The sequence below is a fragment of the Astatotilapia calliptera genome, chromosome 14 (genome assembly GCF_900246225.1).
Source record: "Astatotilapia calliptera chromosome 14, fAstCal1.2, whole genome shotgun sequence".
Classification (NCBI taxonomy): Eukaryota; Metazoa; Chordata; class Actinopteri; order Cichliformes; family Cichlidae; genus Astatotilapia; species Astatotilapia calliptera.
The window spans coordinates 12,463,196-12,484,755 of NC_039315.1; the positions used below are offsets into that span (position 1 = coordinate 12,463,196).

The 21,560-nt window shown below is 43.5% G+C and overlaps 1 protein-coding gene across 1 annotated transcript; it reads right to left on the minus strand.

The window, feature by feature from the left end:
• Window positions 1–325: 325 nt before the first annotated feature.
• zbtb16b (zinc finger and BTB domain containing 16b) lies at window positions 326–20,914 on the minus strand. Its single transcript, XM_026191534.1, has 7 exons — window positions 20,465–20,914; window positions 18,073–19,338; window positions 14,770–14,867; window positions 12,326–12,412; window positions 5,743–5,913; window positions 4,464–4,631; window positions 326–3,416 (listed from the first exon to the last, which is right to left on the minus strand). Exons 2-7 carry the CDS (start codon window positions 19,245–19,247, stop codon window positions 3,187–3,189), a joined length of 1,929 nt encoding a protein of 642 aa, XP_026047319.1. The 5' UTR covers window positions 19,248–19,338; window positions 20,465–20,914; the 3' UTR covers window positions 326–3,186.
• Between the last annotated feature and the right edge of the window lie 646 nt (window positions 20,915–21,560).

Sequence of the window (21,560 nt, forward strand, 5' to 3'; positions counted from 1 at the left end):
TTGATCCTTTGTGTGTGTGTGTGTGTGTGTGTGTGTGTGTGTGTGTGTAATGCCATCCTTTCTGCTACAAAATACTGGAATCTGCAATAAAAACCTAAACTAAACTTAAAATAAAGTAGTCCATCAGTTACCAGTGTAGACACTGCTTCTTAACTTCAAAGCAAACAATTCTGTTAATGTGTAAAATGAATTCAGATCACCCCCCTCTTTTTCTTCTATTTTTTTATTTTTTTATTTTGTAAAGAGCAAATAGGCTGGGAACCGCTGCCAGTCACACTTTACGAGCGCACACAGACGGCAGAAACAACAGGCAAATGAGACGTGATGCATAAAATAGTAAACTGTTTTATTCTTTTTTTAACCATGCCACTGAACACTGACGCATACAGAGTTGTGCCTGAATCCACACGGAGAAAACACTTTCACACACTGTGTTACAAAGCTGTAATGAAGAGGGATTTTACTGCACACATGGCAAGAAGAACAACCCTGATTGGATACCAGGTCGAGCTTTGATCTGGCCCTGAGGTAGACAGACATTGACATAATCTAAACAATGCTAATCACATCCTTCTAGGACACATCAAATAAAAGACAGCTGTATTATCACAACATAGAAAGATCAAAGAAAAAAAAAATCCTTTTCAAACAAAAGTGCTCTATTTCTTTTGGTCCACCGAGGAAAATCCATTTATAGTGCATGTTCATGTAGAATAGATACAGTGAATGTGTTTTCATGGCACTGAGTGTTGTTGGCTACTTAAGAAGGCATTGGTAATGCCCACAGATGCCAAGATTTGCTATACACACTGTTTTCATCCAAAGATGTCAGTCCATTGTCACTTTGAAGGGAACAATTTGAGACAAGCGTGTACTTTTTTTTACATCAAAAATTGCTTGGAACTTGCATCAGAGTATCAGCCACTATCACAGTATGTTGCTTCCAGTTGCAATGTTCAGACAAAGTGGATCTACATGGCAGTCTATCTTTAATTGAGTAACAATAAACAAACACCCAGAAACAACTACCAATAGCACAGACCCATGTACTCAAGCACATCAATGCTCTACTTATAAAAGAGGCACAAGGGAGGGATCTTAATCAAATCAGAGACTTATAAAACACACACATTAAGATGTTTTCTTTTTTTTCTCAAATCATACCAAATGTAAACAGATAGCAAATTACTGTAATACAAAAATACAACATGTTTAAATCTATAAGGCCCGTGTTAGGCTCACATAAGGGAATAACATACCATGACAGATTTTACATTACAGCTACACTACAACTGACAATAACCTGCTCATAGTAATTCAGTGTCAGAATTTTCTTTTTGTGTTTTGTTTAAAAAAACAAACAAACAAAAAACTACTTTTCATGTTTTCTTCAGTTTTCTCCAAGAAAATTCTGATTCTGTGATTTTTATAAGACATCTATATATAGTTTAAGGGACAGTTCACAACAAAAAATCAGATTTTTTGGCTGTTAGTGCCACTCGTTTGTTTAGTTTTAGCGCGAGCCGCCCAGTTTGAGAAGACAGCGCTGCTTGGAGATGTCGTCCTTCTCTTGAAATTCATCAAAGTAAATAGAAATCATTATCTCAATATGCAAATAAAAAAAATCAACCAAAACACAAAAAGCTCAGTTTTTTCATATATCAACTATTCCACACGGCAGTTGTATCAGACGGCATCACAAAAGGCTCGTGCTTGTGGCTGAGCTGTAATGTTAGCTACCTGCCGGCTTCTTTTGGTTAGCGATTACAGAAACTACAGAGTAAATAGTCCCTACATGAAATTGCTCACAACAGAGTTTTGGGGTTTTGTTTCTTTTAAAGTAAGCGGGTCAGTCTCTGTACCATTTGATTCCATCATAATCAAGAGAAGACAAGCATCTCTATAAAAACTGGGCGACTTGCACCAGATGAATAAAGCACTACAGACCAGAGGAAAACCTACCTACATTTGATTTTTGGATAAACTGTTCCTTAAAGGATTTTTTTTTAATAAAAAAAAACTACACAGAAAGCCGTGTTGAGGCATTTTTTACACACTTTTTGACCATGTAATTTATGATGAATTCTAAAAAAAAAACCCAAACAAACTGAAAACGGCTGATGGATGAATAATTTGCAGTGGATTTAAAACAGTGAAAAGCGAGGAGAGGTAGAGCTCGCTCTACTAGAAATCATCCCAAGAGAGACGGACCGTCTGATGAAAACCAGCGCATATTTGGTAACAAATAAACAACGTATAAATAGCACAACCTTATTACAAGAGAAACTCAAATTGTGAGCCAGCTACCCCACCCACCTGAAACAATAACACCCACTGCAAGAAAGACAAGGCAATTAAAGAGATCAAGCTTATGAGGTCAAAACGTGGCAGCCATTCAAGTAAAACATGCAGAAAATAAACAACTCAAATAAAAATCCAACAGCAGGAGAAAAAACAAAAAAACCCAAAGCAGTCACAGGAAATTAGGAGAGAAAATGTTGCAAAGTTCAGCCAATCAAGCCTTCGTGGAATTATTTCAACATCTACTGCAAATCATAGACGATAACTCGGGTTGTCTGATGGTTTAGCAATCAGTCAAAATGCTCCTGCTACACATACAGGTCAGCAGTCACAGCCATTGTGGCATTGATTTTAACCACAGTGGATCCATTAGAGATACAGTGATTATCAAAACTTGTGTGCGAGGGAGACGGTGTGTGTCTATGTTTGTGCACGTCAGGGCTAAAACGGTTAAGTCATCAGGAAACTGTCAAAAATGTGATAATCGATTAATCCTGCAATATTTATTGGACTTTTTTGGGCAAATATCTTTAAAGAATTCAGCTTGTCAACAAAATGTGACTTCTTCTGCCCTTTTTTTTTCCCTTTTAGAGTAAAAATAACCTGACTGATGATGAACATTGGTTGCAGCCCTGACGTGTACGCCCATCTGTTTTCGTGCTTGCACGTCTAATTGTCGGGAAAAAACAAGTAAAACCAACTCAGTATCTCTTTGAGCGACATCTCTCCGTAATACACTTCCCAGTTCACCCAACAAGAATTCAGACTCTTTCAAAAACCCTTACAGAAACATTTCAAACCAGCAACACAGGTTTTCATCCAACAGTGACCGTGTGCGTGTGAGTGTGTGTGCCAGTCAGACTGTGCTTGGAGTCCAAGTCCTGCTCAGACGTAACAGACATACAGGTAAGTCTTTTCTATCCTCCAATCCGCCGGCACCTCCTCGGGTTTGTGGCCCTTCATGTGCTTCTGCATGGCAGCCAGGCTGGGGCAGAAGTCCTGGCAGATGGTGCACTGGTACGGAGACGCTCCGTTGTGAGTGCGCAGGTGCTTGATCATAGCCGAGTAGTCTCTTGACCGTTGGTGACAGAGCTTACACTCAAATGGCTTCTCACCTGAAAAATTCAACAATACGGCATTAACCTTGTAGACCTGCAGCCAGATGAGACGGGACTCGCCTCCTAGTTTAAGCCGCTGCACTTTCAGAGGTGTGTTTGTATGTCGGTGCTCTAGGGTTAGACCTGAATTTGATATTAACATTTCAAACCCTGAGCCATGAAATAATACTGGCAATATCTTTCTTTTTTTTAATGAATTCGTTATTAAACCTTCTGATAATTTTTTTTAAAAGAAATTAAATATTAATTTGCATATATTAGTTTTAATTTGTATCATATTTGCTACATCTGGTATTTTTTGTAATTTGTTGCTTAAAAATGGGTGAAGGAAAAAAACTTACTGATAATCTAGTACTCAAAACTCTCAAAACTCACATATTAAATATGATACAATTGGCTTTAAAGGTTTTAAAATGAGTCTGTCAGCATCCAAAAGAAATTTCCTCCCTGTCTTAAAAGAGGGATGTGATTAATTTATGTGATTAATATAAAATCACGTAAAAATAAAAAGCCTCACTATGGCCATTCCTTAAAGTACAAGATAACTAATGATTAAACTTATTTCCTTCCTGAAAAAAAAAAAAAAAGTTGAAATTTTGACAGAGCACACTGTTAGCTGTAGAAGAAATGCTGTGTTTTATTTATTTCTGTCTTTTTCTAAGGCCAAAACCTTAAATGCATTAGTCTAAATCAATACGTTCCTGCCCTTTCTATGGCAGGCATTCCCACTGAAGAGTCTTTAAAGTGATTTTCCAGCATAAAGATAGCAGGGCACTGTAGATTTTAGTAAGCGTGACTCATAAAGGAGTAAAATACTGCTTTTGTGGGGGACGATTTATACACATTGAATTATACAAACGGCAGCAGCAGCATTGTAAATGTGCCATTAAATGAAAATGTTGGCCGTGGTCACTGTAATACCAAGTGCAACACTGCGGTGTATCCATGTCTAATAAGAGAGTTTTGGTGTGCCGATAATACAGGCGATTGTTGGACTTTTCCCTGGATCCACCTGAAGGACTTTTTTCGAGCGCGCGCTCTTACCTGTGTGTACGCGGTAATGTGTCTCTAGCTGGTGTTTCAGGCTGAACCTCTTCCCGCAGCCGTTGCACTCGTAAGGCTTCTCTCCCGTGTGGATGCGTTTATGGCCCCTCAGCGTGCCGTCATCTCTGAAACAGCTCCCGCAGAATTCACACTCAAACGGGTGATCGCCTGAAAGCACAATCGTGTCACAGCAGCAGCAGCAGCAGCCGCAACACCAACACAGCCCATTATCGTGAGAAGCATTAAAGGCTAACTTTATCCTTGGCTCGACACGGCACGCCGCATATGTAGCTGCATAGGTCAAATAGTCACAGAGGCCTTTCCGCACGTGCATAGCAAACATGGGAAATGATGTTCTTTCAGACGTTGCTAATGTTATGACATGAGGACACTCCTCTTGGCTGTCGGCTAATAGCTAATAAAAGTCCTCCAGGCATGTGCTGCTCTGTTCTCTATACTGTAGTTAATCTATTTCTCTCCTAGGCTGAGGGTTTGACTCATCTCCAATGACCTATGTGCCTCATTATCTCAGTGTCCACAGCAACAGCCAAGTCAGAGGATACATTGCTCTCCTCATTACAGGCCGATTCTCCCCAATCCCCCACCCCACTGTGGAGCAGATGACATTTACAAAATGTTACTTCCAAGCAGAATGGCATACAAACAAGATACGCTGCCATGGCCAAAACTCCCTTCACTTCTGTCTCTTCACATCAATTATGTATTTCTCCTGTCTAGACATCAAGCCGTCCTGACAGCTGGGAGTGTTATTTAAGGTAAAAGAAGAAAGGGGGACATCTTTTCAGTAAATATCTCTCCGTCTCCTGCGGCACTAAGACTCACCCTTGGTAGAACACACAGACAAGTCATTTCCATTTGCTTTTCCTTCAATATTTATTTGGGTTTCCTCTATCATTTTGGGTGAACCGCACTAGAACTGACAGCCGTGAATTGCAGAGGCCCGAAGGCTGTCTAAGAACCCAAAATATAAACAGGATGAAATTGCCCAAAATATGCACCGGCCATAACGGTACAGTGCTGTCATCGCCGAGGTGAGTCATCTTATAGAGAAGGAAGGAGGGTGGGAGAGGATGCATGCAAATTGACTAAAACCTTAAAGCCAATAACCCCAGGAAATTAACCCATATACCAAAATAAATACAGCTGTCTCTCGTCTCCTCCTTAACGTATGCATGTGCCTGACACCGACATGTTCGCGTTTTATGACTGCAGCTGACACTGTGAATAATGAGGATGGTACAAATGATCCGTCTCTTACCCGTGTGTGAGCGCAAGTGCCTTTTGAGGGTAGTGTGGCTTGGAAAGGGGCGCTCGCAGTGGCTACAGATGTAGCTGTGCATGCCTGCATGGGCCTCCATGTGCTGCTGCAGGGCCTTCTGGGTCTGGAAGCGCTTTGCACACAGCAGACAGAACACCGCCATGTCAGTCCCTGGAGAACGCGCAAGACACAGACGCACAGTTATTTCAGTACCATACACAGACAGGGCCTTAAGTGGGGAAACTGGGTCACTTCAACTTTGTGTGAGTCCTCTGAGGGAAAAGCTTCTTTCAAAGAGCAAGTGCCTCTACCTAAACTAACTCCCCTAAAAGCCCAGAGGCACTTTCAGCTGTGAGTCTTTATACGTTCTATTTTAAACCATGAAAGTCATTGTTTTCTTTAAGAATTTCCCACACAATGCAGAGCATGCCAATCACACAATCAATGGCTCCTTCCTGGTGTGTTAGATGTGTAATTATTCTCTTCATTCCCCATCAGGAGTCAGCTACAGCCTGTGAAGTCCTCTGTCTCTGTGCTCAAAGAGCAGCTGATAGTAGCTCCACCCTAAATGATGCCTACACTATGCGCTCTGTGCAGAATGTTAAGTAGTGATATCAAGCCATTAAAGGCAGGACTGCAGGAAAAAACACAATCCAGTTTAATCCTGTGTGTGACCTGGCATCTCTTTGGGGCTGCTTTCCTGTTGCACAGAGTGTGGAGAGGAATACAGATAGGGAGTCGCTGGCAGGCTAGTTTAAGTCAAAATGGCTATGTGAAGAAGATCCATTGGCTGTCATACAGTCAACATTTGATCTACAGGATGTGTACGCCAGCACGCTCCACTGTGACATTCACACTGATGCAAAATTCATATGTGCACCGGTGAGGGACTGGTTAATCAGTGGCATCGGACGTAATGTGCATGTCCTGGAGAGTGAGGCTTTAATGTGAGATTATGAGGTCCTTATTTCTCTGTCTGCACAGGTTGCAGATCATTTACAATGCTAGCAGGTCCCATTGCTCCTGACTCAGATTCAATCAGACATCTCCAGCGGAGGATCATTAGTAAACAGAGGACTGTGCCAGCACTTCATTGGAATTCAAGTGGGGTTGCTGTGTCGCATTTAAAATGCAGTCTGATGAGGTCCACTAAATCAAATCATTTGTTACTGTTATTGAAGTGCCTTGAGGCAACTGGCAATTAAATTGGAATTAACGCAGGGAAAGGGATACAGCACACTCATACTAAGAGGGAAGAGTGTCAGACACTTGCTTTAGGTTCAATCAAGTTAAAGACAAGCCTGTTCAAAGGAGAAAGAAAAAGAAACAAATCAAGCATATTCACATTTTTTCAGGGATAAATCAAAAACGTTGGCTGAGTATTGTTTGCTCATCCGCGCATCACAGTTTGCTCAAACAATGAAAGACACTTTAACATTTCATGGATGACTGCAGTTTAGCTTAAATAAAGAAAGCCTCAGCTTCCTGTTTTGTTTTGTTTTTTTCTCTCAAATCTTCTGAAATTTCACCCCAAAACAAAACTTAATAAAAGCGATCGTTCATAATCATTAACGGGAATAAGACGGGATGAAATGCATTCCCCGATCTTAAACGTCCTGCCGGGAGCCGGTCTGATGGAATGAGCTGCACCTGTTCAGAGGCTTTAGCCTGTGCTCTTTTCCACAAAGGGCACACAATGAGGTTCAGGCCCTCATTGACCAAGCCCATTAGTCATAGGCTCCTCATGCAACTCGTACAATCCCTGTCTTTATGTTGTCGCCTAATGACCAAGGCCCTTTCTCACACATGGATCACAATATTTTAGTTGTAGACAAAAGACCCTCCAGTCTCAATGCCCCTGCGCCCTCCCCACTCCCCTTATTCGCTGACCATACAGGAAATCCTTTCACTGGCTAACCAGCTTCACTTTCTTTCTGAGTCATACCTAACGAATGCTGCTTTTGCTCTACGCTGTGTAACAGTATAGTCTGGATAATGATCTATCCAAAATGGTTAAAAACACTTAAGAAGCAGAAAATGCAGTCTCTGAATGACCCCGAGATGTGAAGCCTTCCTCCACTTTAACCAGCTAGCAGTAAATTCTTTCAACCAGCAGGGGGAGCGCTTTCTGTTCCAATGTGTCCACGTTACTGTAGCTGCAGGCAGAGCAGAGCCCTCAACCAACCGAGCAGCATATTATCCACCTTGTAGATACTTCAAAGCTACTTTAATTATCCTCCCTCTACTCTCTCGTTATTAACCGTCATATATTTTAAACGCCTGTTTCGGTGCAGCTTGCATATTTTCCTTTTTTTTCCTCCCCTGTCTGCTCTAGAAGTTTTACATCCTAGTTTCTCTGTGGAGGTAAACCGTGACTCCCCGACACACTCGCAGACACTCACAGATGTACATCCTGATCTTTCTGTCACTGACAATGCTGAAACTTGAGAAAAGGAATATGACAACTCTTCTGTCACAAGAATCTCAACCCTTGATCTCGGGATGACACGCAGTGACAACAGCTCAGCAGTCGTTTTCGGTTTTATTCTGCGCAAGCGACGCTGAAAATAAAAATACCAAATAATGTCTTGAAGTGTAAACAAAAACCTTTGGAGGCGAGGAAGTGTTTGTATGCGTTAGCGGTGGCATTTCGCCTCACTGCGCTCTGTTAACTTTTGAAACGAAAAAGGTTTTGCGGTCGTGGAGTTTTCCAGTAAGCTTTGGTAATAAATGCTGGGGAGATTCTTTATGAGAGAATAAGCCCTAAAGTTGGCCGTCACTGCCCCCTGCTTTCTCACCCTTAACCAGACAATGGGTTTGGACTTTAGGCTTTAAGGCACAGGATGACCCCCTGACCTATGGCCCTCAATAGGCTAAAGACCACGTAATCAATAGCATTTCTCAAAGGCTGGAGCGTTGACTGAGCATTGTGTTTAGTGGGCGGGAGCTTTAACAGTGGGAATAATGATTTACTTTTAAGCAATTCTGCTACGAGGCAGAAAATCTAAACATTTAGTGTGTGCGTTATGCGACTAAGCTGCTCATCTAATGCACAATTAGGTTAGTAATTGAGGACAGTTTGGGGTTGTTATGCGATTTCAGCATATCTCCATGAAGCCGATGTGTATGCTCGTGTGATTTAACATAGTCTGCCTTCATGCATCTGCCACTTATTCAGTCCAACTGAGGTGGGAGCCAGCCAGGCTCTCACGCTGCCTAAGAAACAAAACCATGTGTCTAGGCAACCAGATAGGATCATGGTCCTTGTTGGGGTGAAGTGTTCAAGCTAATCCCTTCATTCACAAATAAGCGCAGCCTGTTTCTTTTCAAGCAGCAAACAAAAGTTTTCCCACCCTGAGATTCTGGGAGTAAACCCACGGCAAATTGGACAAGAGATTGTATCAGTGATGACCGCAAAGCTGTATAATTTCTTCTGTGTTAATCTTAACTTCAGTGTCCTGAGCCTACAGATTACACTGGTCGAACCGTGAAAAATGTCCTTTCTGTGTTTGCTGAAATATGCCGTAGACTTCATTTTAACAGCATCGGTCACAAATAACTGGCATTGTTTTAATAGACGCTTTCAGAATTCGATCCATTAAGGCATTTGTTTCGGCAAATTGTGAATGACGGCCGAGTCAGAGCTGAACAAATCACCTGCTGCTATCAAAACAACAGCGGCTTTCACAGTTTACAATATTAACACCAATGCTGTTCGCGACTACTAGTATGCAGCGTAAAGGCACTTTCAGCTACGTCCTCGGGCCCTGCTCGCCGTCTGCCGGCACACTGCTATCACCCTGTTAAACATACACAGCCAGGCGGGCTACGTGCTATGTGCTGGACCTCACATGACCCCGTGCGTTCAGGCTACTGTACGTGTTCATGCGGACAGCTCCATGCAGAGCAACAGTACAGTACCTTAAACAACCCCGGGCCCTCATCAGTAGACTGCTAATCTACCCGAGTGAGGAACAACCGACTCAATAATTAATGCAACATGAGATACGTTGCTCGTGTTTAACCACCATTCCACGGACCGGTTCATTGAGGCCACACACTGATTCATTCGCCTCTGTTCCTAGAACATTTGCTATATTTTCTATAGCTACTGTATTTCACTTTACATGAAATGGCAGGGCAGCTCGGGGCGTGTTTGTGTGCGTGTGTGTGGTAACAGTCAGGGAAAATAAATACGGGGGGGGGGGGGGGGGGGGCGGTCATAATGGCCAAACAGAGCGCAGTTCAGTTCAGTTTAAGGCTTATGCGAATTACAACTGAGTATTAACAGGAGGGTGCAGTATGATGACGGACACGCAATTAGGCGAGCTAAAAGGTCTGCATTAAGAGGGATGCATTAGAAAGCCTGGGCTGTATCTGAACAGACTACAGGACTGTTTAATTAGGGTTTGGACAGAAGGTAATATTATTCACTTGATGAAGCAGCCTGTAATGTGTGGAAACAGTGCAGCTGCTGTGAGTACACAAAGACAGCACTCTTATGGCCTTTTTTCTGTAGGCAAGGCAAGGTGGCAAAATGGTCAGCCAGCACAGTTTGAAGCACATACAGTCGATTTCTGTGCATGGTGGAGATAAGCTATGAGTCTTGGGTTTTCCAAAATGGAAAGCTAGGTGCCCCAGAGCCCTTACTTGCCATGATGAAACAAACCCCTTTGTTGTGAGAGCAATTCGGAGACAGATCCATTCTTTTATTTTGGGCACTGACAAGTAGGTCAGAGGAGACTATGACAGTGCTGTGGTGAGGAGTAAACAGCAGCACATGATGTTGTTTTCCTCCGTGTCCTGGCATCCAACACCAGCAGCAATCCTCCTGCCCTCAGGAAGTCCTCACATACCCCCTACCCCCTTCCCTTCTCACAGTTCAACCCACCCCTAACCCTCTCCACCAAACCCCCTGCTCTCTTTGATCTCTAACTTCAGCAACACAGAGCCATTAACCTCTGACATATAAAAGTGGCTAAAGACTTTCACTGTAAACTAGTCTTGCGGCCAAATCAGCCAAATTGCCACAGAGTAAGGTCTCCCAAGAGCAGAATTATTTCCCCTCTGGAGAAGAGGTGGACGGCAGTGCTGCAGCTGCTGAGGTCTGACAAGTGTTAATCTGCTAAGGGGAAACTCATTTGGCTAACTGGTTATGCCACATGGCAAATTAAAGCAGAAGCTGCACGCTCGGCACTGTGTCTCTATCTTTTTTTGTTTTGTTTTGGTGTTTTTTTTTTAGAAGAACAAGAAATAAAAACCAGGTGATTTGGAAAATGCGAGTCTCTGCAGTGATTTGGAAAATTTCCTTGCATAACCTCGGCACAACTGATTGAATTACCTGTAGCTCATGACGAATGCCACAATAAGAGTCAGTAAAAAGGGTCATGCGTCACAGCGGACCAAGCTGAGATCATGACAAAATAAGAGAGTAATGCCCTCCTGCACCCTGCTCTGGATACAGTGCCAAGCTGAAACCGAGCTCTGGATGTTTACAACTCAGGGAGATGAGGGTAGAAACTTCTGGGCATCGTTAACACCCCTCCATGTCCACATCCATTAACTATTCATACTGTGTGTGCCACCTGGAGTTACAGTTACGTGCCAGTGCTCCTGAGAGGGTTATCACCTTTCTCTGACAGTAGCAGAAAAGGTGTGGATTCGGACACTGTCAGGGATACATGTATGTGCCATCTGACAACAAAACTGTTGGGCAATAAACTCGAATTTAGGCAGATGGAAAAAATGATGCATTCATTACAGACAACCGATAAACCTTTTAGAAATGTCTTAATCAAACAGAAAAATACCAACTTACTAAGAAAAGTACTGCACTTAGACAACATCTGGTTTATCTCTCGCTTGATTTTTAGTGCATTTTATTTAATCAGTTGGACACTTGTGTTGTTTGTCATTTTTATCTCCTCCTTTTTCCTTTTTTCCCCCCTCTGTGAGGCACTTTCTAACGTTGATAACGACTTCAGCTCCCCGGGCATGTTTTTCCAAACTACGAGAGTCCAGATTGCAAATCACCATCCAGGTTTGTGCAGCCAGTCATCCAGAAATATAACTATTTAAAAAAATACTTTGACTCATCTTGGTGCCAAATGTTAATGCCAGACACTTGCTGAACAAGAAGAGTATGTAATGCAAACATTTTGCCTGGTTTGAGATCACTGAAAAATCACAAAAAGGTGTCTGGCCTGCTGTTGAGTGTGTGGGCGTGAGGTAAATAATTTCACAGCCGCTGTCATGAGGGAGGTGAGGATAGTATGTCTGTGAAACTGTAATGCTGGTGCTGTAAAGCTACTGCTGTGGCAAAGTGGCATGCAGTGGGCCTGGATGCCAGGAGATATTAGTGGGTGATATGTGAGAGGGCCTCCCACCTCCCTGTTGATAAATTATGGAGCATCATGACAGGAACAGTTTAACCCAGCCAGCATGACAAGCCAGTTTAGACCATGATCACGAGTCCCGTAGTCACGGCTTACTCAACAGCTCAGTGCATGCTGTCCAGGTTAAACATTGTGTGTGTGTGCGTGCGTGCACGTTGAGAAAGCATGCACACATGTTTGTAAAGTACCTGTGTGTGTTTGTCTGTGGGCTTCCAGAGCGTCCTCTGAGGAGAATGTCGCTCCGCACTGATCACACACGAGCGCCTCTGCAGGAGCTGTAGACAAAATCAAATTCAAAAGAGTGTGTTTTGATCAGACCTGAACACAAACATGTGTTTGTAATTGCAGCTTAAGTCAGTTAATTTCACATTTAAAGAGGACTGTGGAGAAAAGCAACGAGAGGGGGGGGGACAAAGAGATGCTGTTTGAAAAGTCAGCAAAGAGCCTTGTTTGTCACACACTTGTGCTTTTCAGGTGTTAACACAAGGAAGCAAATGTGCAGAGTACAATGGAGCAGTGGAAAGCGCCGTAAAAACACAACTGGGGACAAACAAAAGCACCAGACAGGGTGCAATGGTCCTTCTTCTCGAAAAAAGAAAAAGGAAAAAAAAAGAGCAGAGCTGAAGAGTTTTATTTACCGTGCCCTGTTATCAGTCTCTGAACAGTGAGCAGACTGTATGCCTGAGAGGCCACAGAAGGACTGGGTGTTCTCTCTACAGCAGACGCTTCCCGCCTGCGGCACATCCCTTTATCAAAAAAAACACTTCAGAGTCAACACCCCGAATCCCACTGCATACACTGTAACTACAGTTCCCAGTTCACCTTTGGAATGCCCTTGTCTGTTCTGATGAAGACATGAGAGAGACAAGTATGCACGCTGCCAGCAGAAACGTTCAATCCTTGTTCTGCACTCACCTCACACCTGCACAGACAGACAAATAAGACAGATATGCACATACGCACACGCGCACACGCTCGCTCTTTCTCTTTCTCTCACACACAGCTGTTTGGATGTGGGTTGGCTCTCACAGAGATGTAAATCGGTTGCAGATCCATACTGGCCCAGGGCTCATTCACTGATCTATTTTCTGCTCAGCTGGCTTTAAATGAAGTTAAAATGACTCATTAAAACACCCACAAGCTTTGGGAACTCTGAGCGCTACAGCCTAAATGTGGTCCTCTTTCAACTCTTACGATGCCACTATACAGAGACACTCTGCCACTGTTCCCAGTGCTGCACACAAATACCAAAAAAAAAGAACCAACAAAAAAAAGAGAGAGAGCCCCAATCTGTTCATTTCTAAAAACAACAATTTTTGAAAACAAACTGTTACTGTTTTGGAATAGTGCGTTTTGTTACACGGCGTAAAAATAAAACTTGCTTGAGAGTAGTGTTGTTTAGTAGTAACACTAAAGCAGAATTTGCGATCCTGATGTTGTGTGACGCTGTCCAGTGTGGTGTGTTGTGTTGTGTGAGATTGTGTGATAAGGGAAGAAGAGAACATAGTGCATTGTCTTGTGCAGTCAAAGGCACGGAGTGTGCTCTCATCCATAAACCATCAAACTGTCTCCAGACGCGGCTGCAATCGTCCTCCATCAAAACACTTTGTCTGGCATACCAAAATAAGAGCCAGCATCGAGCTGAATACCAAATCAGCCCATTAGAGCAGTGGAGCACTCGCTCCTTAGCAACCAGCGGGATCTAAGGCTGCTATACCGAAATACACAGTGACAAAGAAATGAGATCCACATCTCTCTCTCTCTTTTTTTTTTCTGTAGTATTATAGGTTGACACATTGGGATGGGGAGAGTTTATGCAAAAAATTCAAATTAGGTTAAAGGTGCTGCTGTTACGGATGTCGCTGCGAATTGAAAATCAAAGCGCGTTGTGGTGGTCGGGGTAATGCAAGACAATATGTGTGTTTAGGGTTATCCAGAGGGTATAAAAGAGGAGGAACAGAAAAAGGGAGGGGGATCAGGTGAAGTTTAAAGAAGCAGATTCTTTCTCTCATCCGTCAGCAGGATGTCATTCCAAAACAATCCTCATAGAGAAGGCGGAGAGGACAGGGACTTTGCCTTGTCTGTACACATAATCCAACTGAGGTTTCTGTTTTAGTTTCATTTTTAGTCCCTGATCTCTACCCCCCCCCCCCCCCAAACTACCCGCCCCTCCTCTCTCTCTATTTTGGATAAAGTAGCTGGGAGAGCAGTCAGGTCTGATTAAGTCTGCATTTGGGTACAGTGTGTTCCTGGACACACATCTGCGAGCGAGCCATCACACACGCTTCGGAACACTGGCAGAACACCCAGGCCTGCCGGCAGCTGATGATGTCATCACTCAGAAGGGGCAGAGCTGGCGAGCTGCCAGAGTCTCCGAAAAAACACAGAAACGATTCAAACTGAGAGAGACTAGAGAGGGAGACGGAGAGAAGAGAGGGAGGGAGACGCGCATAGACCTAAGCATGGAAAAGAAAGCATGATCCAAGTATTCGGAGCAGCACTAACCGGCATGGGTAGGGGTGGAGGGGGGGTCGTAGCATGAACAGGTGCATTTGAAAAGCTGCACTACTGTATCAAGAGGGTTGATCAGCTCTGAATGCTCTGAGATGAGAGTGTGAGAGTTACTAAGTACCTGTGTGAGACAGCATGTGCATCCTGAGCCGCATGCTGTCCTGGAAGTGTTTGCCACAGTATTCACAGCCATTGCCCTTCTCCTCATTATGGAGCCTCCTGTGGAAAGACAAACACTAATGTGAGCGTGTTAACGGATTCAAGAAACGGAGCGAGACTGCACTTTTGATAAAGCAAAAAAGCCGCAGATTTGAGACACTTTTATTAAGGTCTCCCAAACCTAGAAGCATCATTGTAACAAGAGGAGCATGTTTTAATTCCGGCAAGAATCCCTCGCTGAATGCGGCATCATTAGCGTAAGAGGCCCTTGGAGTTGTGAATCACAACGCATGAACGCTAAAAGAACACAGACAATAGGATATCTGGCTAATTTCAGAGCGCAAACATACGCGTGCCTCCACCCGCCAGCACTGCAAGACACTGGGCACACACGCAAACCCACTCAGACTAGCGCGCGCACACACACAGACAGCACATGCACGCAAACTCGCATCCCGACATAATATGCACACGCATACACTCCTCCTGTAACTGCAATGAAAAGGAGAAAAGAAGATGATTCGCTGAAGCTCCGCCGGCAGCAAAACCTATCATATCATATCACACACATCCAAGCATGCAAGGCATCTGTACTGTTATCCTTGGATCACCCCGCCAACAGAGCAAATGGCCTAAAAAATCTGTGGTTAAACACACACTGTGGTCATAATAAATGAGACTTAAGATGTCATTTAATTTAGATGAAATCAACATTAACGCCGTCGGGAACAAAAAGGAATCCTTTTAGAGCTGCAGGCCCAGTTTCAAATTTGACCAGCTTCTGTTCATACTAGATTCTTATACTATACTAGATTAGGTTTTATTTAGGACATCCTGGTGGTCAAGCAGTCGGCGATATATGCAGTTATGTTACAGTCTTTGATTTTTGGCAGATGCTTCCTAATATTTGTTAATATGCTTAAAAAAAGATGTTTGAGGTAGTTTAGAAATAGTGTCCAATACGATTGCTTACAGCGAGGTCTGCAGCACATGTTGCAGAGTAGCATCAGTGGTTTTCATATTAAATAGAGAGAAGTACATTACTAGAAAAATATTTTCCTATTCAATATAACTGGCATTCTGCATTTATAATAAGAAGCATAATATTACTATTAAGTTCCAATCGCATTTGAAACTAACTTAAACTAACTTCACTCACCGTGCATCAATATGTAGCTGACATTTTTGTCATTTAGTTGCATAGATGACCCCTTAATTACAGAGGTGGGTAATTAATTTTCCCAAGGGGCCACACGAGAATCTCTTTAAAAGCTTATTGGCGTGGCCTTCCACAGCAGTCCCATTTTTCTGTGTGGCTCCTGCACGTCTGCATATGCCAATCATCAGCGTTCTGCATTCCCACTGGTCGTCACTTTAATCACTCGCTTCAAAGCTGAACTCGCTTTAGCTTGGCACCCGCCCACTTCGCATCACTATTAGCTTTTTCAGCTGTCACTGCTACGAGTCACCGACTGGTCTCTTCCTTTGTTTGACACTGTTTGAAATACTTGGAAGACCAAAAAAATTTGATTTTGTGACTTTTTACTTTATTCGTTATGTTTTAAATCATACCATATATGGTTAAATGTCAATATCAGCTTCTGCCCTAAAAGAATAATTAACTGTTGGGCTCCAAATGCAATGAACGGGGTGGACTTTGTGTCCTGCTGGTCTGGGAGTGGGGACGGGGGTTAAAGGCACTGACCGTGTAATCATAATGTTTTAAAGTCGGAGTCCAGCTGCGAACAACGGTTGCGTTTGATTTTGAATTCATTCCACGTCTTCCTGCCCTCATTTCACTGTCATTGAAACAAAACCGATAAATTATTTGAAGTTAATTAATTTTGGAATATTGAAAAGAGGAGCTGTCCTCAAACATGCAAAACAGGCTTTTAATTTGATTTTAGCGGCTGTTTAGTAACCTTGAAAAGTTAGTGGAACACTGAACTGTTCATTTTATAATTTCAGCCTCAAGGCTGCTGATTTTTTTTAAAAAAATGGTATATATTTCCCAATTTCTTATTTTAATCATTCAAACCAAATGGATTTCTTTTTCTGAAGTGTTTCATACTAAAACTGTGCCAGGAGATGCCTCCTGAACAACACCAGAAAATGTCAATCTGCAGGCCAGGTGTATGCTCAGTGACCTGGTTACAGACCTACAGCAACTTCATTACATCCTCAAGCAGTGCCACCACCGCAGCTCCTTGAACCTGCGGACATGAGCCTGTCTCCGTGAGTAAGCTGTGCGCATCACTAAATATCCCACAGGATGCATTGTTTCAACAGAGTTCTGGAGTGAGGCTGAAATGTCAGCCACAGGCATGAACAGGGAAACACTGCGATCCTAATCATGGGTTAGCTGCACATTAGGACTGCAAACTGTCTTGTTTCTACCGACTGATGATGAGTCAAACGCTGACGAGCTCGCACAATTGGAAACATCTGCAATCAAGTTAATGAGAGCTGTCATCGATCTGGTTAATTTTTTGTGTACAATGACAAAAGGACAAGCTAATAAGTAGGGTAAAAATAAACAAGAACAATAAAAAAACAACAACAACAAAACAACAGAGCCGAGTCGTGAAGCAGAAGTTATCCATCATGTTGCTGAAGCGTCCAGCCCGGCCCCTGCTGAGAGGATCCTGTCTGCTGATGCAAAGGAATGCATATCAAATAGCCTGGGAGACAGGCTGTTGTGTGAAGCGCACTTCTGCACAGATAATCAAACAGAATTTAGAAAATGAGGCTTTGTAAATGACAGCATTTTGCGACACCAAGGCCTCTTTATATCAAACCCCTCACAGAGACTCGATTCAAAAGTTGCCGACACGTCTCACTGTTAAGACACGAGTGCAGGTGTCCCTGAGAATAAATGAACAAATTCTCAGATGCTGTTTCAAGCTTTTGACTCGCATTATATTCACTGAGAGAGGGGGAAAATCTCGAAGACGTAGAAAAGGTTAAATTTAAGAGACACGTGTCTAGCATAATCATTCATTATCACAATAAGCACAGATCCACCTGCACGCCCGTCTCCTCCATCTTTTATTAAAGGTAACGCACAACTGTCAGTGAAAATGTTGAGCCGCAGGAGAGTGTAGCAGTGTTTCTTCAGCACAAAATACAACAAAATATTTTGTGATTATTAGCTATTGAGCCTGGCGTTTTTAAAGTATATTATTTCATTTTGCATTAGTTAAAACAAGCCAGATTAAAAATAAACAGCACAAATTAGTGTTAATGGTTGTTTTGTGCATGTTACCTGTGCTGCTCCGCAGCCTGCCGGCTGTGCAGCTGGAGCCCACATTCGCCACAACACTGCTGGCCTTGAGCTGGGGCCTCGTGCCTCATCCCTGCTGCAAACTGGCCAAGCCTGCTCAGGAGCTCCCTGTGCAGCAACCCTTGGTGCAGCAGTCCACTGTAGGTTCTCGGGTCTAGTGGCACACCCAGGGTTGGGGCCACAGAAACAGACACTGGCATGCCCTCCCCTGTGTGGTTGGATGGCACAGAGTATATGGAAGCCAGGTGTTTCTCAGAGATCCCGGGAAAACAGTCAAGAGTGTTTCCTGCCATTTGTCCTCCATCCTCGGGGCCTGTGTGCAGCTCTCGAGCACTGGTGATGACGCTACCTCTCAGGGGCGTCCCCGGGTCTTCGTCTCTAGGCTGGTCTGAGATGCAGCTTCCCTCCCCTGCACTGGAGGATCTGCCCTCATAGCTGTTGGCATCATCCACCTGCATGCGCTCTAATTTTATACTTCTGGGAGGTTCGTGGGATGAATCCTGGGCTATCTCTACACCGCTATGCTGAGCCTTCTGGGAGTTCTCCATGTCTACCACTGTGTCCTGCTTGGGGCTCGATTCAGGAGCTGCCTCAGGCTCTGGGCCAGGAGAGCTCCTCTCAGTCATGTGGTACAGTGCCAGGTGGTGTAGAGCTGTGGGACTGGTGTGGTTGGGTCCATCCTGTATGGAATGCTTCTTGGACATCAGCATTTGCCTCCAGTGCCTGGCCCGGCCATGGTCACTGTGATCTCCGGAGCTGTGATTCCTGACCGCCACTTCCTCACTCTCCTCTGCCTGGATGGTCTCCAGCACCTTCAGGCACTGCTCCTCCAGGTACTCGATCTCCAGAATCTCAGCAGCATACAGCAAGTCGTCCAAGTCCTCAGCTGTGGCCTGGAGCGAGGCGGTGTAGGCGTACTCTAGGATCTGCTGGAAAGTCTTGGGGGACAGGAAGTCCAGGGCGTAGCGCAGGCTGCTGCGGTGGAACAAGATCTCGAACATTTTGCTAGTGCAGGCCAGGACGGTGCGGTGCGCTGGAAACTCTTGGCCATCCACTGTGATAATGACATCACACAGGGTGCCGGTCAGACGCATCTGATTAGCCCGCTGCAGGAGCGTGCTGGAGTGAGTGGGATTGTGGAGTTGAAGAACACCCATGTTTGTCAGACCCCTATCCACTCGGACCTTTGCTGAGCCCACGCATGAGGTGTGGCTGTCCTGCCTGCTTTGCTTTCAGTTCGCTGTAGGTCTGCGTTTTGGGGTGGAGGAATGAAGATGGAAGACTGTTAGAGCCCATTTCACGTACAGTATGATGCAAAAGGCAGATGATTATACTCCAGGGAACACACCAGTCAAAAGCAACTTAAAATGATATTAATGAATATTATATAAAGTGAAAAGCAAACCCTCGACCCCCCTATGTGATTTCTTTAATTATTTTATTTGATGCACCCTACATGCATTTAAAAAATACCAAAGGGAGACAACAGGTCGATGAGCGCAAAGCAACAGTTTCCACTGCAGGTGATTAGTCTGAGGTTTCACTGAGAGCGGTCACGTCGCTGTAATAACGTCTGCATACTGAGAGGTGACGGTTCAATTTATCAAGCTCCTCACACATTCATCCATTCCTTCAACAGGTAGGCCTGCTATTAACAAAGCCCTTCAAGGGCTGATTAGTTCATTTAGGCGGCGCACGTTCATGATTAGATGTGTTACAATTAAGCGCTCTGCTTAAAAAAAAAGAAAGAAAGAAAAGAAAAGAAAAAGAAAAACCTGAGTAAGTTACCAAACTGGCAAAGCACGCAAATAAAGCGCAATCCGCGCATGCATGGATTTTTTCTATACATCCAAACGGCTGAATGAGTGTCTGAATAATCCCCGTTTGATGTTTTGTGTAGTCGGACCACTCATCACCTCGAGTGATGCTGACGGGCTGCATCCTCAACTAACCGCAACATCAGAGCGCATCAGGTGCAGACGCACAAATCCACCTGATTATCCAAACACATTGCGACAAATTAAGCCTCCCTGCGCGCTTTTCATTTAAGGGGACGCGACGGGTTCGAAAATAAAAGACCCAATTTGTCTAAAATAGTCCAGAGTGCATCACAGTGGCGTGAACAGTGTGCGATACAGTCTGAGCTCATTCAAGTTTGGAAAATCCTAAAGCAGTGCGCGGACTAAACTTAAGTGGATTTCCACATGGTTGCTGCGAAACGAAATTATATCAAGGAGCCGCAAAGCTGACATTATTGTTCAGTGTTAATAATTAAGATGAGGAGGTCTCAAAAGTAGTTCATCGGAGCTGAATCACCTGACAGAAATCAACAGTGGAAAGAATAAAGAGTGGCGGCTGTCAGAGCTGTTCTTACCTCCGTCTCCTAATGTCCTCCGCTGATTATCCAGGCAGTATCATGCTTACACATTTCACAGTACCCGCTCCAAACTCAGTCCTGCTCCAAGTAAGCAAATCATCACCCAGCCACGACAGTCAAACCAGCAGGGGAAAGCGAGACTGCCGAGGAGAATTTTCAAAATAAAACGACGGCCTGAGCGATGTGATTAATAACTGTTGATCCAACTGACTGTTATTATCAGGTTATAATTACAAACGTAGTGACTGTGTGGCGTTAATACATTGTTTCCAACATGCTGTAACTAACTCAAGAACTAAATTGTTTCCAGAACCAACACTATGATCACAATAAGAGGGGCAAAGTGATCGAAATGCGTGCAGAAAGCACTTAGTGTGAGTCAAAATCGTTATAACGATACTACAGTATTCACGTCTTTGTAGATCGTTGCAAAATGACACTCCTGGAAAAACGGCACTACATGAAGGAAATTATAAAGTTTAGTTAGATTTGATTATTCACAAATATTCTGTGCATTTTATTCACCTAAATACTGACACACACATCAACATATTTTGATCAGTATTAAATGATGTAGCCTATTTTACACAAATTACTGGGTTTAACTCTAAGCCTTCACGTGGAAACAAAGGTAGACAGAGAGTAATGGTTACACTTGTGTATTTTATGTAGATAATGCAAATATTTTGGAACAGACGTAGAGAATATCATTTTGTATTTGAAGACAAAGAAAGAATGCGATTCTTATGAGGCTTTGCTTCTTTTTCATTTTTGCCAGCTACAAGGTTACCCAGCTTGTAAACCGGTGTACTTTAGTTTTTAGTATTTCAGTAAATGAAGTGAAAAACTGGCCTGCAAATATGCTCTTGTGTTTAGGCCACTGAATCCGTTGCATCCTGGTGATTTAGTGCTTTAAGATATGCAACATGTTTCCCCAGCGCTCCTAATTTGCATCTGACTGAGGAGTTTTGATTAAGTAATCCTTTACCATCCTTTTGTGCTTTTCCTGTGCATCTCTCTCTTTCAAAGGTAAAATATGAGACAACGATAGATGGGGGTAAAAAAAAATCCATCCAATGCCTATTTAACTGTG

Bases quoted from the DNA above. Each gene is read 5' to 3' on its own strand.
- zbtb16b (XM_026191534.1), bottom strand. From the start codon at position 19,247: ATGGGTGTTCTTCAACTCCACAATCCCACTCACTCCAGCACGCTCCTG. The intron at 12,413-14,769 runs GTACTTAGTAAC...TTTTGTCTACAG, and splicing joins GCACATGCTGTCTCACACAG to CTCCTGCAGAGGCGCTCGTG. The intron at 5,914-12,325 runs GTACTTTACAAA...CGCGTTCTCCAG, and splicing joins CCACAGACAAACACACACAG to GGACTGACATGGCGGTGTTC.